Here is a 20,974-nt window from a genome sequence, read left to right on the forward strand (position 1 = left end):
GGCAAGTTGGAATGAATTTATTTCCTTAAGAAATTCAACACGCACATGCAGTGGGAGCACAAACGCGAGGAACAGGCATCCAAAAGTGCTGTCTCAGCCCTGTTCAGAGTTGCCTAGCTTCATTTGCTGCATCCTGTTTGTACTGCACATTCACAAGCCCAAAAAATATAACTAGCCAGGAAAACAGTATACCATCGTTCCAAAATATCTAATACCATAGCACATGAGCACATTGAAAGGCTTTGAACCGATAGTGTATTGACTCAAACATGAATTACGTGCTGCTACTATACATGGGCAGCTTAGACGATCGTCAAGTCAATAGTCTAGTGATAGAGCATTTGTCTCGTTGAGTCAACAATCTAATGGGTAAAGCGTTGGATTTTTTGCATTGGGGGATCTAGGTTCAAAGTCCACTATTGGACATGCTTTTTTTTTTTTACTGAGTGACAGCTTGTACTCAGCAAGATAGTCGACGACAACATGCGATATCCTGGGGATGTTGGCAAAGAAGACTTTGCCTTAAGAATATTTTAGTTAGTAAATGTTTATGTTTGTGCGCTCTAATTCATTGTAAATATAACACTCTTGCGGGGAACTTGCGAGCAAGTTTTGCTTGGTATTGCTAACTGCATCAGATAAGTGGCTGCAGCTTGTGTCAGATTCTTGTTTGTACACTGCAGGTGCGATCAGGAAAAAAGTTCAGTGCACAAGAAGGCATCATCCACGTCTGCATCTCATCAGAAGAAGCGCCGCCACTCTTCAACAGCAGCTCAGCCATTGTCACCATTCGATGTGTTGAAGCAGAGCGCTATTGCAAAGGAAGTTATTGCAGACAAGAAGGCTGACACAGCTGGTTCAAGCAAGGAGCTGGTGAAGTCATCGTGTCGTGAGACAACCAGTAAAAAAGCAGCAGAAAAGGCTACATTGTCAGCAGGTGAGAGCTTGTTGTGAAATAGGTTATCGTATCTGATTATTTTGTCTACAGTTCTGTGGAACAACCACAAAGCCCCAAAGGAAACTGTCTCCCACAAGTTAAAGAATAAAGATGTGCTACTGAGACGTTGCAAGAAGAGTCACCTGTGTGAGGATACTATGAACTGCACGTACAAAAAGCTTTTAAAAATTCCCCTAAATTTTGCTATGTCTACAACTTTGCTTCATCTTCTTTGCTTGCTGTGGTCGAGTTGTTCAAGTAGTTGGAAACATTAGCTTTGAAGAGCGTGCTTTCTAGCCAGCCGAGTTTGATGGCCCCATGTGACATGATGAGCCTCACTCCAATAGTAATAAGCCATTACACTGGCCTATTTCCAAGTAAAATGAGAACAGTGCAGTGGAAACAAGATGCGCGACCCTTCTCGGTACAAAGGAAAAAGGCACGCTTAACAAGGTGTGCAACATCTGTGCAGGCAGAAAGCTACAAAAAGGACAAAAAGGACAAAAAGGACAAGGGTAATTGCAGATCTCAGGGAGAGGCCTTCGTCCTTGCAGTGGACATAAAACAGGATGATGATGATAATGATGATGATGACGACGACGATGACGACTCTTGCATGGTGTACGCACATGACAACAATAACAGCTCTAGGATTGAAACGCACACTCGTAGCAGCCGAATGAGTCAAGTATTAAGGCACACCACTCCCGCTCTTGAAGCCCCATAGCCGCATCCAGAAGGAACGTTGCACCCTGGCCCATGTTTGTGCACGTGTCCTCAATGCACGTGCCAGGTAGTGAGGTACCCATCCCTCAGTATCTGTCCCACAGGCCAGCAGTAAGGTATATTTTCCTCGACTACTGAGGGCGAGCTCGCAGGTTCGCTTCCAGGCCATGGTAGCCACATTTTGACCTAGGGCAAACTGCGAAATCTCTCAAGTACTTGTATGGAATCCACTTGCATGCATTCCCGTTCTCTCATTTCTGCACTTGCAGTACTGGCAAGTCACAAAGGGTATGCGAGTATCAGCTCGACATGACTTCTATGTCACAAGCGCATAAAAAAAAAAAAAAAAAAAGAAAGAAAGGAAAATGTGCACAAGATAGGTGACAACTATTGTTTGGGGATAAGATGTGCGTAAAAGGGGCTAAAATCTTTTTTCTTTTTTTTTAGAATTCAGGAATGTGAGTGTGGGAGGGTGAACAGAGTGAAGCAGGTCATCAAGAGGTGTTGTAAATGTTTGGTTTGATGTGCGTGCCAAATTCCCGTTTTGGCTCTTGCATTGCCTAAGGCAGTGTGGACCTCGTGTCTCATTGGGCTTGTTACTGAAAAAGGGGGGAATTTAAATCTTTGGTGCAGCTCCCAAAGATGTTGAAGCCAAAAGACCCCAGCCGAGTGTGCCAGTTTTAACGATCAAAATCACCTCTGAGCCATACCAGGCTGTGACTGAACAGGAAGAGAAATCATCAGGTAAGTTGGTGAATTCTGGGTACTTTTGTTTTTAACCTTGTAACGAAACTGGTATAGCAGGTTAAATATTCTCTCACTGCATTTCTCCATCTTTAGCTTTCACTAGCATAACCAAAAGGCTTTTTTTATTTTTTTGGTGATGGATCGGCCTGCTTCAACACAAAAATGGCAGCCCGCACAGCAGGGTTACTTGTGCTTGTTATGTTAATGTGCATAATCTGAAAGAGGAAACAGCTCTAATAAATTGATTATTTTTAAGTAAAAATTAATGCAGACAGTGCTTTATTTGTACTGTTAGTATTGCAGTGACTGTGCTATTAGTGTATCATTTGATAGTTCCGTGAAAAAGCTGAATTTATATTAATTTTGGGCATGCAGTCTATGGGGGGAGTAAACGTCTGTGGTGCGTCGCACATGCTAATGTATACTGCAAGTCTGAATACTAAGCTATGTACTTAAAAATCACAGTTCCTTATTTTTTTTTTCCAGATTTGCACACAAGTTTTTTATGCTAATTCATACTGGTGCATGCTGGCATATGCATACACTGACTGTATATAGTTCTTTAATAACACAAATATCTATCATGGCGGAATGCAATCATACGTTGAAATGATCCCACCCATGAAGATGATTTAATCTGTTGTATGAAAACTGCACATACCTGTTGACTTATGTAGTGTGTTGAACCTACAGCAATGGTTAACTCCTAAAAAATATTCTTTGCCAAAACTTACTGATAGGACAACTATCATAAGAAACATCTGCAGAGGATCCACAGTGACATTAATTTTTCACAAGAAAAGCAGAAAAATATTAAGAAGCATGTCGGACAAGGAGACACAATATCTCCAATGCTATTCACTTCATGCTTGGAAGAAGTATTCAAGCTGTCTGGTTAGACTGGGAAATATTAGGTGTAAGGATCATTGAGGAGCATCTCAGTAACCTAGAGTTCTTAGATGACATTGTCTTGTTTAGCAACATTGGAGATAACTTACGACAAATGGTAGAAAACCTGAACTGGCAAAGTTTTTAGGGTAGGTTTGAAAATTCATGATTAAGGGTCAGCCTCTGGAATCTGTGCTAGAGCACATTTATGTAGGCCAGTTAGTCACATGGGATCCGGATCATGCGAAATTAATTTACAGAAGAATAAAGACGGGTCGAAGCACATACGGCTGGCATTACCAAATCACGGTCGGCACCTTACCGCTTTTCTTGAAAAGAAAAGTGTTCAATCATTGCATTCTTCTGGTACTAACATAGAAGGCTGAAAATTGGAGGTTAACAAAGAAGCTTGAGAAGAACTTGAAGAACTGCAGAATGAGCAATAGAATGAAAATTTGTATGGAAGCAATAGTGCAAACTTGAGAAAGAGACCGAGGAGGCAAGACAACGCAAGTGCTTGCCTCCTCTGTCCCTGTCTCAAGTTTACGCTATTGCTTCGATGTGATGTACCAACAAGCCCAAGCTGCCCTTGTGAAAAATTAGACCTAACATTAAGAGACAGGAAGGCGGTGGTGTGGATCAGAAGGCAAATGGGGGTAGCCAATACTTTAGTTGACATTAGGAGAAAGAAATGGAGTTGGAAAGACCATGTGACATGTAGGGCAGATAACCGGTGGCCTATTAGAGTTATAAAATGGGTGAGAAGACAAGGGAAGCTTGATCGAGGACAGCAGAGATAAGTATGTAGCCTAATAAAATTAGGAAATCCGCAAGCATAAGTGATATGGTGTAAGCTGGCAGAGCACAAGGGTAAATTGGAGATCGCTGGAAGAGCCCTTCGTCTTGTGATAGACATAAAATATGCCAACGCTGACAATCAGCCATTAGACTGTGATGTGTCAAATAGAGTAGACTCCTCTTAATACTAAATTCAAGTTACTCGCAAATTATGCTTTGCTTATTAAAAGTGTTGCATACTCCAAAAGTGTTATGAGGACGTACTTGATGTAGCTTTAGAGTAGAATAACTTTACTAACCTTGCAGCAGTTCATTTGCAAATATAATTTAAAGCAGGGATTTGCTAGATCTCAACAGTGCACTCGGAGTAGGTTATGACTTCACTGTCACTGCTAGCGTGCTTGTTTATACAACACTGCTTCAAACAACACTCCAGATATTTTTTACTCTCAATGGCAAGGTCATGTTCCGTTCCAGGAAAACGCTGTGTGCCTGCATGCTTCATGCTTGAAGCAGATATCTTTGTCAGAAGCAGTTGTCAATGTACTTGCATTCGGTTGTAGTCGTGCATCGCAGACAACAGGACACAGCGTGGGTGGTGTTGTTGCTGCCATATGTGTGCTGAAAAAAGAAAAATTGATGTAGAGAAATTGTGACCGTTGATGCATACTGTAGTGACCCTTGTTTTGCCTTGTATAGATATTTTTTCTCGATATCAGTCTTACTTTTATTTGTCAGGTGTTACATGTCACACCCTATTGTATTTTGTTAGCTTGGGACACTCCATAAGCAATTGCGAAACTTGTTTGACAAAACGTGGGATCAGAACAAAGTATTGTTGCTTTAATTACAACACATTTTGCTCTTCTTAATTTTTGTTATCTTTATTGTTTTCCTGTGCAGAATCAAAAGCAGCAGCTGCAACCAACTCACCCTCAAAACAGCGACGGAAATCTTGCCCCGAGCCAAACAAACCATCGTATGGTATGCAGAAGCCGCTCTTTCTCTTTCGCCATAAAAAGTGACTTTAAAGTAAATAGGTAAACGAGTGCAGCTGCTTTTTGTTGAGGATTCACTAGATTTCCATTGAGTTTCTGTCGATCTCAGGGGGTTGCATTTTAGTTTCTGGCACAAATGCAGTTGCACCCATTGTGTTTTCTTTTGAGTAATATCAGAGTGCTCTGACATGTGGCTAGCCAGAAGCTATTGGAGACAGCAGCTGGGCTTTTTGGAGGTAGACATTACAGCTGAATGGCAATTCAGAGGGGAACATAGTGGAACCACCTGGTTATGTTCAAGTACCAAACATTTTTCTTAATTCTACTTTCCCCTCAATGGGTGCTTTCGCCCAAACTCATTTGAACAGTATGGCTAGTTTGGTTCCTGTTATCGAAATATAATGCCCAAAAACTCCAAATGCCCTCGGGAAGGGTTTCAATGAAACAGAGTAAAAAATAAAATCTGCCTCTTCAGAACTGTTTGTTTGACAGTTAAGGAAGCTAAATTCATTGTGGTAATAAGTAACATTGAAATTCTATGGCATCTAAATAGCATTGCTTCTATAAGTAACCATGTTCACTTACTCATATCATGAGAAGCCAACAAAGACACCAAGAACAACATAGGGGAAATTACTTGTACTTACTAATTGAAATAAGAAAATCATAAATTAATGGCAATGAAAGTGGATCAGAAAACAACTTGCCGCAGGTGAGGAACGATCCCACGCCTTTGCATTATGTGTGCGATGCTCTAACCAATTGAGCTACCGCGGCGCTGTTTTCCCATCCACTTTCTGGGGTATTTATGTTTTACGACTAAAACTAACCTTGGGAGCGTTAGCCAGCGCCACCACTCACTAACCTTGGCAGCGGATGTAGAACGTCCTTTTTGCCGCAGGCGTCACGAGTACGTCTTTCTGGGTGAAGGCAACCGGTCAACAAACCCGCACATGCTACCTGAAGGCATCAGTGTTGCTGGATTCGAGACCCTTGTTATGTAAGAACGAGAAGAAAGGGGTTAACCGAGGGGCCCAATTTTTATTAATCATATCATGAGAAGCCACCAAAGACACCAAGGACAACATAGGGGGAATTACTTGTACTTACTAACTGAAATAAAGAAATGGTAAATTAATGGCAGTAAAAGTGGATGAAGAAACAACTTGCCTTAGGTGGGGAACGATCCCACGTTTTCGCATTACGTGTGCGATGCTCTAACCAATTTAACTACCGCAACACCATTTCCCCATCCACTTTCTGTGGTATTTATGTTTTACTACTAGAACTAACCTTGGGAGCGTTAGCCAGCGCCACCACTCACAAACCTTGGCAACGGATGTGGAACATCCTTTCTGCCATAGGCGTCACAAGTACACGATCTTTCTGGGTGAAGGCAAAGTTAGAGCATCGCACGCGTAATGCGAAAGCGTGGGATCGTTCCCCACCTGCGGCAAGTTGTTTTTTTCATCCACTTTCATTGCCATTAATTTATCATTTCTTTATTACAATTAGTAAGTACAAGGAATTCCCCCTATGTTGTCCTTGGTGTCTTTGGTGGCTTCTCATGATATGATTAATAAAGATTGAGCCCCTCGGTTAACCCCCTTTCTTCTCATTCTTACATAATGAGGGTCTCGAATCCAGCAACATTGATGCCTTCAGGTGGCATGTGCGGATTTATGGACCAGTTGTCTTCACCCAGAAAGATCATGTACTTGTGTTCCTGCGGCAGAAAGGATGTTCCACATCCGCCGCCAAGGTTTGTAAGTGGTGGCGCTGGCTAACACTCCTAAGGTTAGTTCTAGTAGTAAAACATAAGTATATCCCCAGAAAGTGGATGGGGAAACAGCGCTGCGGTAGCTCAATTGGTTAGAGCATTACATGCGTAATGTGAAGACGTGGGATCGTTCCCCACCTGCGGCAAGTTGGTTTTTCATCCACTTTCATTGCCATTAATTTATCATTTCTTTATTTCAGTTAGTAAGTACAAGTGATTTTGCCTATGTTGTCCTTGGTGTCTTTGTTGGCTTCTCATGATATGATGAAGAAAAATCGGGCCTCTCAATCCACTTTCTTCATGCTCACTTACTGTGCTATTGTTTTACGCTAGTTGTGTTTGCATTGAATTTGTTTGTATGTCATAACCAGTGACTGTTATTTGATATGCTAGGTTCTTTGTCTGCATATGTGCGTAGATCCAGGAAAGGTTTACAGTACGTGGAACTAAACCAAATAATTCTGCACTCTTGCAGCAGTGTGCTCTTCAAAGCACCCAAATGCTACAAAGGCAAAGGAGAAAACGGAAAAACCAGTCAAATCAACAGCAGAACCCCAGCAGCAAACGAGGAAGCAAAGCCATAAATCAAGTTCTAAGAACAAGGTGAGTGCCTGGCAATGAAAGCTTGGATGTCTCATCTCATGATCGGCTGCTTGAAATATTGTTCAGATTCTCTCATGTGCTGCTCTGCAGAGGTTCATTTCAATTAGAGCACCGTATTATATAGGTTCATAATGGTCCTTGAAACCCATTGCCAAAACCATTTTTGTGTTATATCAAACTGCCTTTGTCAAGGCCTTGGAAGTTTCACAGACAGGTGGGGTCCAAATCCATGCTTCAGCATCAGGATTGTAGTCACCACTGATGATCTCTCAAACTCAGTGTCATCAAATTGTATGCAGACTGGCTATGTTGAACTTCAGTGCAGGCAGCGCAAGAATGGAGCAGTTGTTTGTGTCTCCTTTCTTTCTGTGTCCCACTTTTTTTCTTCTGCAGTTGCAAAATATGGTTATATTTACACCAACTGGTGCAATCATTGTTTAGCTTTACCAAGATCAAAGCTATAAATTTTTATCGTGGTCACTTTATTATATCGGACTTTGTGTTCAAAAGCCATTCTGAATATTCCTTATGAACTGCTCATCAGTGCGCACAAGTATCTTCTTTTACCAGCTATAATAACTTAAAGAAACCTAAAGCCTGAGGTGGCACTTGTTTTTATATTGTTTGAGTTACTTGTTACTTCTATACATGCGAGTTGGATGTCTGCCTTTTATGCTGTTAATGTCTTAGTAACTTTGTTGAGAAAGCGTTGTTTCTCTCTCTCTCTCTTTTTTATGTGTTGTGTATGTATATGTGTGTGGTTCTTCTGTATGCGTTTTATGTAGTGTTGTACCTGCTTCTACCTGGGCCATATAAAAATGGCCAAACGGTATGAACATGAACATTTGTGTGCACTTTTGATTGTTGGTGCAGGAGTCCAGTTCTGGCTCAAAACCGGAAGACGACATTTGGTGTGTACGTCGCAGTGAACGCATATTCCTTTTGGATGCTGGAGTGGTTAAGTCATCAACGCTGTCCAGCCCACCTGAACGTCAGGAAACCAGCTCCAGTGGCACGTCACAGCGCACTAAACCTGAGAAGGTGAGTACTTCTCGCCCATGGGAAGGCAGTTTGCTGTGTGCAAGAACTCGAGATTGTAAGGTGTGGTTTAGTCGCTTGTTTCCAGGCCACTCCACCACATCTGCATGTACACTTGCACCCTCGAATACCCTTGCAGGGATTATCCTGGTGCTTGAAAGCTTTGAGAGTGTGAAGACAAGAAATTATTTTCACCCTCCAGCATATGTGCTGTCAAAGCTTTTGCTTAGGGGCGAGCAACTACTCGAATATTTGATTTCGAATCGGAACAGTAAACATTCGAATAGTTCAATACGCGAATCGAATATCTAGTATTTGATTTCTTGAATATTTCGTATATTTGGTGAATGACTGGGCTGTGGTCAGTGCGTTGACGGGTGCAGCATTCCCATGGCGCGCAATCTCATCATCATCACCACCACCACCATCATCATCCTATTTTATGGACACTGCAGAGGCCTCTCCCTGCGATCTCCAATTACCCCTGTCCTGTGACAACCGATTTCAACTAGCGCCCGCGTATTTCCTAATTGAATCGCCCCACCTAGTCTTCTGCCGTCCTCGACTACGCTTCCCTTCTCTTGGCACCCATTCTATAGCCCTAATGGTCCACCGTTTAACCTGCGCATTACATGACCTGCCCAGCTCCATTTTTTTCTGTTAATATCAATTAGAATATCGGCTATACCCATTTGCTCTCTGTTCTAAACCACTCTCTTTCTGTCTTTTAACGTTATGCTTAGCATTCTTTGTTCCATCGCTTTTTGCGCAGTCCCTAACTTGTTCTCAAGCTTCTTTGTCAGTCTCCAAGTTTCTGCCCCATATGTCAGCACCACTAAAATGCACTGATTGTACACCTTCCTTTTCAATGATAATGGTAAGCTTCCAGTCAGGAGCTGACAATGTCTGCCATGTGCACTCAAACCAATTTTTATTCTTCTGTGAATTTCCTTCTCATGATCAGGGTTCCCTGTGAGTAATAGACCTGGCTAAATGCACTCCTTCACAGACTCTAGAGGCTGACTGGCGATCCTGAACTCTTGTTCCCTTGCCCGGCTATTCATGATTGTCTTTGTCTTCTGCATATTAATCTTCAACCCCACTCTTACACTCTCTTTGTTAAGATCCTCAATCATTTGTTGTAACTTGTCTCCAGTGTTCCTGAACAGGACAGTGTCATCTACAAACCGAAGGTTGCCAAAATATTCTCCGTCGATCCTTACTCCTAAGCCTTCCCAGTTTAATAGCTTAAATACTTCTTCCGAGCACGCAGTTTGGATCGATTCAGTAAAGTGGAAAGTTGGGCTAGTTGGTGAGTAATCATCATACCTTGCTGGTGAAGCAGCGCACTGGCACGGACACAGTGAAGACACACAAGAAAAGACGACACTCGCTGCACTCACAACTATTTTATTTCAGAACACATACTTCATGTTTATATACCTGCGCACCCTCTGTGTGTGCGTGTCAGTGCACTGCTTCACCAGCAAGGTATGAAGCATTGGATCGATTGTCTCCTTGTCTGACCCCTTTCATTATAGGTATATTCCTACTTTTCTTCTTTAGAATTAAGGTAACTGTGGAACTTCTGTAGATATTTACCAAGGTATTTACCTAAGCATTCTGTACTTTTTGATTATGTAATGCCTCTATGACTGCTGGTATATCTAATGAATCAAACGCTTTTTCATAATCTATGAAAGCCATATAGAGAGGCTGATTGTAATCTGCGGATTTCTTGATTACCTGATTGATGAGACATGGGTGTGATCCATTGTAGAGTATCCCTTCCTGAAGCCAGCCTGTTCCCTTGGTTGACTAAAGTCCAGTATTGCCCTTATTCTATTGCAAATTATTTTGGTGAATATTTTATATAATACTGGGAGTAAGGCAATGGGCCTATAATATTTCAATTATTTAACGTCTCCCTTTTTTGTGGATTAGTATAATGTTTGCATTCTTCCAGTTTTCTGGGACCCTTGCAGTCTATAGACACTTCGTATAGAGAGCTGCCAGTTTTCCTAGCATTATATCTCCTCCATCTTCGATTAAATCTACTGTTATTCCATCCTCTCCTGCCGCTTTTCCCCGTTTCATGCCTTGCAAGGCCCGTCTGACCTCATCTCTAGTTATAGGAGGAGTTTCTGCATACTGTTCATTATCGTTTCAAATAGAGTACTCCCGAGTCCTCTGGGTTCTGCACAGGTCAGTATAGAATTCTTCCGCTGCTTTTACTATATCTTCTATATTGCTGATTATCTTACCTTGCTTATCTTTCAGTGCATACATCTTGGTTTGTACTATGGCAAGTTTCTTTCTCACTGATTTCCTGCTGCATCCATTTTTTACGGCTTCCTCAGTCTTTCTCACATTATAATTTTCGAATATCCGTTATTTTCACCTTGTTAATTTCATTTCTTGTTTCACCATTAGGGCTTTTCCAGATCCACTTTCTGTTGCTACGCTTTCTGAAGAAGGCATTCATTATTCAAGCTTATTCCTTTCTGTGAATTCTACCAGCATCTCTCCTCTAGCATTCCTAGAATGGATGTCGTAGTTGCCAATTGCTTGTTCACCAGCCTGCGTTTTCCCCACTTTTGCATTGAAGTTACCCATTACTACAGTATACTAAGTTTGCACTTTTCTCATGCTAATTCAACATCTTCATAAAACTGATCTACTTCATCATCATCGTGACTGGATGTAGGAGTGTAGGCTTGTACTACCTTTGGTCTATACCTCTTATTAAGTTTGATTATGACTACTGGTACCCTCTCATTAATGCTGTAGCATTCATCAATGTTGCTCGCTATGTCCTTATCGAATAGGTTTACTACCCCATATTGCTTCTTATCTGGGAGACCTATATAGCAGAGGACATGGCTATTACTCAGCACTTTATAAGCCTCACCAGTTCTTCTAATCTCACTAAGGCCAATGATATCCCAAACATTGCCTGGTAGATCCTCAAAGAGGCCTGCTAAGCTAGCCTCAATCGACAGAGTTCGGGTGTTAGATGCAGATTCAACGGGACATCCTGAAGAAGCATAGAGAATGAAAACCCATATTGGTTTGGGAAAGTGCACTACAGAGCAAGTTATGCAGCCAGCGAATGCGATGAGGAGGGTGAACGAAGGATGGAAGCAACGGAAAAGGTAGATAGGGCCAATTTTCATTGGCGGCCTGTCCGGGTCCAAAGATTCTTAGCACCCTCTGCTGTGTTACAGGTCTGACCGCCGCATTGGTCAGTTGCTCCGCAGCTTCTGGGGTCTGAGGACCATGGGTTAATTGTAGGAATCATGAGGGAGGTAGTGGCTGAATACTGCACCAGGGAGGCCAATTCCTGTTCTGATGAGGGAGTGTCTTTTGTTGAAGCTTAGTGGGTGTTCCTAATTTGGTTGTACCTGGATTAGTATAGCCCCACTACCTCTCGGCATCTTTTGCCAGTGTGAGGCACCATTCCAAGCCTGGAGATGTAGTGCACGTGAGGAGGTCGAATTCGAGCTCACCATCCTCAGCTTTAAAAAGAAAAAAGGAAAGAAAACCTTTTTTCATATGAGGATTCGAACTGCTTACCTTATCACGGAGAGGTCCAGCCCAGAGGGCCTTACATGCCTAAGAGATCCCTTGATCTTTCAGGGTGTCCACCAACCGGGAAAACCAGGAATTCTCAGGGATTTTGAGTAGTCTGGAAGAACTCAGGGAAAACTCAGGGAATTTGTGCTTCTATCAGGGAAAATTTGCTGTAATTTTATTGAAAGGGTCCAAAGCCAAGGTAATGCGCTGGCTTGAGTAACAGACAGAAATCGTAATGAATCGTCTTTGACACCCTGCCGTCGGCTGGAGGAGTTGTCAATGTACAGTCAACGATCGACTTTCCGGATTCCCAATAATTTGGATGGCTTCGCGGCGCCACCACGTATCCCATAGAGTCAATGTATCGGAACGTCTGAAATTTCGGACGCAAGAACTTTTCGCCGTCCTATTTTCCGGTCATTTTGCCGTGACCGCAGGTCCGAAATGGCATTAATCAAAGCCACCACCGCTGCCATTTTGATTATCTCACCACCTCGAACCGACGCTCTCGCACGCAGATCTGCTGGCAGCCGTAGCCACCACTGTGGCACCGCAAGGCCTAGTTGCTTCGACATTCGCTATGAAGTTTCTTGCCATTGGATGCCAAAAAATTTGTTGCTGTCAGCAATGGCACGGACTCCGCCTCTTTGGTCCTCGCGATTGGCTTAGAAGCTTGGAAAGCACAGTGCATTGCATAATGCCAGTTCCCAAAAGTTAACTTTGCCTTTGTACAGGAACGTTACTTGGTGAAGCATACGCAAAAGTATTGCAGTAAAGCATAACAAGCGTGGGAAGGGGCTATTGCCACGGGACACAGTATGTATTCCTTAATTATACACGCGTTCACCTAGTATCTCCTGTCACAGTACAAGCACCGATATGCCTAATATGTGTACCGACAGGCCTTCAGAGCATTTTCGAATGTGCCTGAGGCAGTTTGAACCCTTAAGGGCAGTGAATGCATGCATTTATTTTTTCCAACTGGCCGATCTTTCGGACGTTTTCGCGGCCCCTAGGGAGTTCGAAAAATCGGATGTGGACTGTGCAACTGACCAAGAAGATGCTTCAAATGGGCCGTGGGGCAAACGAGTGGCGGAAGGAGGACCTATGCATTAGGGAATGAACAGGAAAGGAAGGTTGCTGCCACTGTTTTGAGCTAAAAAACAAAGTGTTGGCTGATGCTGAGTTGCAGGTGTCCCTCATCCAAACCAAAATAAACTCTTTAAAGCAGTGAAACACAACACTGAGGCGTCGTGCACAGGCTGAGAGTATGTCAGGACAGTTGAGGTTGACTTACAAGCTGTTGAGAGAGAATCTCAATTGTGACAAAGTTCGGGCCTCATACACTGAGCTTGCTATCAGTTGGTAGAAATAACTCGTATTGGAAAATATTTGCTTCTGTATGCATCTCCTTTTTAATTATATTTGAGAATGTCCGACTCGATTTGCAATTTTTTTCGAATACATTTTATTTGCTGTGCATTTTACTAACCCTTCCCTTCTATTCTTTTTTTTGAATAACATCAACCCTACTATTTAGTATTGTAACTGGATTAAGTCGTTTTTTAAAATTTTTTTCATATGCTTACTAGAGAGCGGCAGCATCGAGCGATATGGTTTCAGCCCGTCTTGACATAAAACATAGTTCTGCATCACTCAGGGAATTTTGCAAAGGCACTCAGGGAAAGCCTGGAAAACTCAGGGAATTTGGAAATCTCAACTTGGTAGACACCCTTTTGTCCACCATAATGTGGATAAATCACACACGCACTTAAAATGTGTTTGAAAAAAGAAAGGAAGAAAAGGGAAAAAAGAAAAAAAAAAGCACTTACCGAGAAGCCCTGAGTCGTGTTAGGCGGAGATGCACCCATCCGCTTGTCTTGTGTCTGCCTGCCTCTGGCCATCTTTTTGCGGCCGTTTTCTGGCCGCCATTTGCATGTATACTGAAAATTTCGCTCCAGTGTAAATACTAAGGGTGGCAAGATGGGCCTCCAGAACATATGGTTCTGAGCTGCGCTTAAAGCAGACAACCTTGACAGTGCCTAGCTGACTTCGACCTTTCTACAGGTTTGGACAGCATTTATACCAGAGCTAATGAGAAGAAAGAAATGGTGGAATGGGCCCCTTAGCTTACCAGGAATGCTTCAGACCCGTACGCTAGAAAGTCAGGAATGCTATGCCTCATTTAAGCAACAGCAATGGCGTCTGTCATCTCTATCAGTGCAAAGTTCAACGAAGTCTACTGGACCGGTCGAGCTGGAAAGCACGGAAGTATGTGTGAAGGTCAGGCCGATTAGCCACCGGAAGGCACGCTGATCTTATTGGATACACATGCTCAGTGTTCATGCATGCAGATTTACGCAGTTCAGAGCTTTCTGCCCATATGCAAGTACAGAGACCAACTTGTCACACATGCTCATGGCCTGTGGACCCGAACGCCGCTTCCGCCACCATCAATCTGACTCGTACACATGATCTCACAACGAATCACTGATGAGCCACCCGTAGGAACATACCAGTGACAAACTTGCTGCAATGGTTTGCGACCCGTTATCAGATTTGTCGGCGGCAAATTTTCATCATGGCCACAACATTGGCCACACTGTCTAGCCCAGTAGGCCTAATCAAAGCTGTGTTGTCGGGTATTGGCAACTAAAGTTACAGTTTCGTACTGAATAAACTTATGCACAGCAGTCGCACAACCTTCATAAAGCCAACAAACCTGCTCACCAATGAAAGCAAGTGTACAGATGACGATTGTTCACGGCTTCCATGTTTACGAAGCACCATACACGGTGGCTACAGTGGCCCCTTGTTCCGAACGCTGTTCATAGATACACAAGGGTCCCTCTTCATAGCTTCGAGCAGCCTGTCATGAAACATCAGATTTACATGGCGGGCTTGAAAATGTCATAGGCCAGCGCGCTGGCCCCCAGCTGCATTACATTCAATAATTTGTTCTATCTGGGCTTGTTTTATCAAAGTTTGATGGTAATGCAGTGTAATGCGAGCATGACTGTGTGGTTTACACTTGCATAACAAAAATGTACTGCTTAGATGGCAATGAAAAAAGAGAACTGAATGGGCCCTTCTTTCATTGTAATCTAGGTTGCAGTTTTTGATTTTGCAGGTATAAACCAGTTAGCCCTACATCCTGTACTATTATTAAGTTACATGGCATAAAGTTAGCTCTGGTTGGGGACATAGCAAGCCTGCAAGTGTTTGACTGACGGAATCTTGCAAAGAGAGTAGCTTGTTTAAAATAAGAACAGTGCAAGAAACAGCGGCAAATGAAGAAAGACACACAGCGCTGACTTAAAATTTAATATAAGAATAGCGCAACAAACAGGGACAAAGAAAGACACACACAGTGCTGACTTCCAACAACTTGTTGTTGGAAGTCGGTGCTGTGTTTGTTTTTCTGCATTTGACCTTCTTTCTGGTGCTGTTGTTATTTTAAACCCGTTATGATTGATGGGAAGATTATACCTTCAGTAACCCACTACAAATTTCTCGGAGTCATTATCGACCGTGACTTATCTTGGTCGAAGCACCTCTCTGGATTAAGAAAAAAGCTAGACAGCTTTACTCAGATCATTCGACATATGTCTGGAAAATCATGGGGCCCATCCAAGTCATCTCTTCTGCAGCTTACCAGGCAGTTTTTGTTGGCTACTTCCGCTACAGTGCGCCTGTACTTTCTCGGATTTGTACAACTGCTGTATGCACACTTGAAAGTGCTCAGGCTCGCGCACTGAGAATTTGCCTTGGACTACCACGATGTGTGTCTACTTGGGGCACGATTGCAGAGGCACGTGCGTGCCCAGCTCGAGTTTATCTGCAACATGAGCCATTGCGAGTGCATCTAAGGCTACTGACCAGACACAGGAATCATCCACTCACGAACGTCACAACCGTACGATCTGTGTCTGCCTACTCAGAAGCCGTGTTGTCGCAGCAACACTTATTGCCGTCGGACTTCCAACCATATGACATACCCCAAGTTCCACTATGGACGATGACAAAGCCAACGGTGAGACTCTCAATCCCTGGAATAACGAAAAAAGTCGAAGATGCTGCTTGCTGGGGCTCAAGCATTTCGCGCTATCATACATTGCTTACATGTATGGATATTACGAACATGTTTTTACAGATGGTTCTGTGACACAGACCTCTTCCGCAGCGGCCTACACAGTGCCAGGAATGGGGATCGCACAACGATTCAAGATAGGACACAGGACGTAGTCTACAGCAGCTGAGTTGACCGGAGTTCGAGAAGCAGTTCGCTGCATACTGCAACAGAGTCTCGAGAAGTGGACAGTGTTCTGTGACTCAAAACCAGCACTGCAACTCATCAGCAATTATATGAGTGACAGAACCGCATATAGTCCTCTGGTTCATGACATCATGTCTCTACTTGCTGAGGCGTCTCACTCTGGGCATACCATCGTGCTGCAGTGGATTCCCGGCCATTGTGGTATAGCTGGAAACGAGCAGGCTGACGCTGAAGCAAAAAAGGCGCACACTGATGGAACTATCATAAAAATTCATTTTTCCCGGTATGACATTAACGCCTTGCTCCATACCTCCCTTAAAACTTCTACGGCACGACATTGGGACAACCCCGAACATCAACAAGAGCGCCTTCATAGACTTGACGCTGGATTAAAATTCCGGCTTCCACTTCGGTTGCGGAGAAGCCAGGAAACACTCATTCATCGATTATGGCTGGGTGTGGCATACACCCACCGATACCTTCACAAGATTGGACAAGCATGGGACCCTGAATGTAGCGTCTGTCACACTCTCGATACAATAGCTCACGTACTTTGTGTGTGCCCTCAATATGCGGCTGAACGAAGAACACTCAAATCTACAGTTGACAGCTTGGACTCCAGCCCCTTTTCAGAAGAAAAGCTTTCGGGCGCGTGGAGGAGTGTTCACTGTGCCCAACGAGCCATAAAATCACTTTTGAACTGTTTAAGTGAGACAGGTCTAGACGATCGCCTCTAGAAGCTGTGAGACGTGCAGTCAGTACGAAATGTGTTTGCGCAAGAACTTTTTGGGACAATATTACTTTTTGTATGGACAAGATTATTCTTACATGTATTGCGTCTACAGTGCGCCTCCGCATATAGGACAACGTTCATATAGTATCTCATTGTACCATAACATAATCACCCACCACCTACCTTTCCCTGGGTATGGACAGGATTACTCTTACGTGCATTGCGTCTACAGTGCGCATCTGCATATTGGACAACATGTATATTGTATCTCATTGTACCATAACATAATCACCCGCCACCTACTTTTCCCTGTATTTCCCACTTCCCCTTTCTCCAGTGAGTAGCAGCAGGCTAGAGACACGCTTTCCAGGCGGACCTCTCCTCCTTTCTGTTCATTAAAATCTACTCCTCCTCCTCCTCCTAAACATGAGCAACCAACATGTTGAAGTCTTTACCCTTCATATAGTACATTGGTCTAAGAGGCTACTCTGTTAGACCAAGGTTGAGTGAATGTGTCTTGTGGTTCACTCAAACTGCTAAAAGCATGAGCAGAGGTGCACCTTTCTTGGTATAAAGCTTGTGTTGTGTGTGCTGCAATGGTACGGGCAAGTCTAATCACTGTAATAGTATTTCCAAAATTACAATGCAACATATTAAAAATCAAGTTACCAGGTTAAGAAACCTGCTTGTGTTACATATTCAGAATGCTGCCCCAAATATAATGCGAGATATATTTTTCTGTTTCTGTACTTGAATGTGTAGTGATCTCGAGCATGAGAAGACTGACCTTTACAGGAAAGCCAATATTTTGTTGATGTGTGGAGAATGCTGGTACATACGCACTGCAGTTGGTGCACACTATCTAGAAAGCGAGGGTGCGACAAGTGGCAGATTGAGCTACAGCATTAAGTAGTTCACCGTCGTTATGCATGTCTACATGGTCCCATATGTGCAAACACAGCTGCCTTGCATGCGAATGTGGCCTCTTAGGACATTACATCGTGTTACATGGCGCAATGGATGATACATTACTCTTCATGTGGCCATGCTGGCTCCAGCACATGTGCAGGTGGTCCTCTGACACAGTAGATGATCACAGTAGATGATCACAGTAGATGATCACAGTAGATGACACAGTAGATGATCACATGACCTGCCATACCTAAGGCTTCAAATTTTCCCACTATGTCTTAACATGCACCAAAGTTGGAGTGGACAGATTCATTAAAAACTGCTTCGACCATATTACAAGCATTCACTATGTCAATTGGCCATTGGCACTACGCTGTACTTGACCAACATCCTGTGCCTACTATTTATCACTTGTCCTTTTGGCTCAGGTTTGTCGTAGTAGATGATTTGAGAATTTTGTTTTAATTTCCTACCTTTGTAGATGTTTTCAGGTGGATGAAAACATTCATCCTTTTTTGCTTCCTCATAGCATGTTGGGTGACTCTTTGCATCCAGTTAGGTACTTTTAAAAATGGGTTCTTGAAGGCTTGCTTGTGCCAGCTTTGTGTTTGTGTCAGTGTAATTTGCTCAAGTGCAGCGTCACATTGCCTGCTGTGCGGTGTGGTGTTGCTTTTGCTGATGCTGCAAGAAATGTCGAGTAAAAACTGTTTTCTTTTATGGCCAGATGGGCTAACAAACGCTTTGGGAATTGCTTGCTAACATCATGTGGTGGCTGAAAAGACAACCATTGGTGTGCAGTCCTATCAACACGATTACCATGACAACTGAGAATGGGTTTGTTTCACACAGTGTTGCCAGAAAGATGCATTTACAGTCATGTTGGGCTATTTTATTGTTACTGCGTTTTGAATAACCTGGCATTTTACTTTCTTTTGGGTTGCATGCTTAAGGTAAATAGACATGGAAAATTAGGCGCTGTTCCTGCCTTTTCCGGCAAATCTTATGTTTGCTTTCCTTTCTTGTGGTTTTTCTGCTAGTTCACACTTCGATTTGTGCTTACTTGACGCACGGCACGAACATAGGCTCTTGCTATGACACCAGCTTGTTTCACACTTTGCCTTTCCTCACACAGTACAATACACAGTGGTATACAAGAAAAAGAGCATATTTTGAAACTTTCCTAGCTTTGCTTGTATGTTTGGCCAGTGTTAGATCGCACAGATTTAACATTTGACCACTTTTCCATGTGGCATCAGACAACATTCATTGCGTACCATCTAACACTACCCTTCCATAGTCCTAGCTCCCTGCAACATTTTCCATGCTTCTTTCCTTGTTTCACATCTTCCAATTACAAACTGTCACTGGTACCAAGAAGAATTTTTCCTAATGTTATTTTTCGGAGTGAAAGGTAAGTTGTGCACTCATAGCTCATTTGCAATGTTGTAAGCCATAATGTATGCGTTGTAATATTGCCATCATCATGTCATCATTGTGTTATCATGGAAGTGGCAAACACCAACATAGATACATATACTATAAATAGATGTGGCCAATCAAGTTAAGAAGGTTAAATTTCAATGCCAACTCCAACAAAATGTTGTGCTACATAAAGAGCTTAGCTTCAGATAGTATAGGTATAGAGCTGCTTCAATGCAAAATTTTATGTTTTTAAACATGAGTAGATGCATCACAAGGAGTTAGCAAAAAAAGATGCTTTTAGTACCGAAACTGAGGGGACAGGAGAAAAGGGAGAATGAAAAAGAAAGAAAGCAACCATTATGGTTTGCTGTAAGTGACGCATGATCCAAAAGCATTGAGAACCAGTGCATCTCCCTGACAGGACATTTGACATTAGGCAGCAGCCACAGCTGCCCAAGACACGCTGAAAAATTTCAGAGGCGGCATACTGCGATTCATGTCATATCCACTATGTACCAGCTGTACATGTCATCTGCTTAGGTGCAATTTAGAGGCTGCTAATGAGAAAATTAGACAGTAGCAGCCCTGCATTCTTGCCAAGGTTGCTTCGATCGTGTATGGTAGTACGCATCTATAACCAACTTAGTCAAAGTGTAATTTTGGTACAGTTTGCCTTTAAAGCATTAAAAAAATATCTAGAAAGACGTCTTAAAGGATTTGAAACCTGCATGCCTTTCATTCAAGATTTGGCTCTGTAACTGTTGGTGCCAGCATGATGCTGGAAAAGTATACATGCACTGGAAGGATCTCATGCTTTATGGCACAACAGCAACTATCAATGAGAAAATGGAAGGTGTTGTGGTACATCATCTGGCATTGGCATAAGCAGTTTTTGTGAGAGTTGATCATTGAGAAGAACTAGGGTGTGGCATTAAACAATTTCGACAAAAGAAAAACATTTTTTTTTTTTTTTTTTTGGACTTTGCACACTGCCGCACTGCTGCACTGCTGAGGTGTGACTTCTTTCCAGGCGAATGCCACTACACCCACGGCTTCCAAGCCTTCTGCCAAGGCCACAACTGGCGCAGCTGCTCCCTCTTCCCCCTTGGAATGCTCTGAACCACCGAGAACTGACCCCAATCCCAATGCTTCTTCCTCCTCTACTCCCGCTGTGGTTAGCATGCATTCACTATCATCACTCTTTCTTCCTCTTGAGCGTGTGTGTGTGTGTTTGTTTGGGATTCAACTATTGAGCAACTGGGCCATCACATGCACGTGCAGTGGCACAGCAGATGCATGAAATAAAATTGATCCCGGATATATCAAACTCGGATATATCAAATTATTGTCTGTATTAAACAGCTAAAAAATCCCCTTGGAAATCCAAAAGGCACAGTGTTGTATTACCCCCATATCGAACTCCCATTCACTACCACATTCTACATACTGAACGCTAAGCCACACCACACCCCTGCTTGTGCGCTTCTCCTAATGGGAAAGTGATCACCTCTCACACTGTCAAAAATATTTATTGCCGACA

General features: G+C 43.0%; 1 protein-coding gene and 1 non-coding gene across 4 annotated transcripts in view; both read left to right on the forward strand.

Annotated features, from left to right (window-relative positions):
- The window catches only part of LOC142589565 (uncharacterized), a 197,505-nt gene that overhangs the window by 140,024 nt on the left and 36,507 nt on the right, over positions 1–20,974 (forward strand). For 2 of the 3 annotated variants that reach the window (XM_075701029.1, XM_075701030.1), the window contains exons 15-20: positions 684–937; positions 2,297–2,407; positions 5,000–5,080; positions 7,350–7,477; positions 8,351–8,518; positions 20,465–20,608. In XM_075701029.1, coding sequence (XP_075557144.1) covers positions 684–937; positions 2,297–2,407; positions 5,000–5,080; positions 7,350–7,477; positions 8,351–8,518; positions 20,465–20,608 — 886 coding nt within the window. The remainder of the gene's footprint in view (positions 1–683; positions 938–2,296; positions 2,408–4,999; positions 5,081–7,349; positions 7,478–8,350; positions 8,519–20,464; positions 20,609–20,974) is intronic. The other variant, XM_075701031.1, reaches the window with a different exon arrangement.
- Positions 6,948–7,020, forward strand: TRNAT-CGU (transfer RNA threonine (anticodon CGU)). Its single transcript has one exon. It is a non-coding gene; the product is annotated as a tRNA-Thr (tRNA).

This window comes from Dermacentor variabilis, chromosome 8, assembly GCF_050947875.1.
Source record: "Dermacentor variabilis isolate Ectoservices chromosome 8, ASM5094787v1, whole genome shotgun sequence".
NCBI lineage: Eukaryota > Metazoa > Arthropoda > Arachnida > Ixodida > Ixodidae > Dermacentor > Dermacentor variabilis.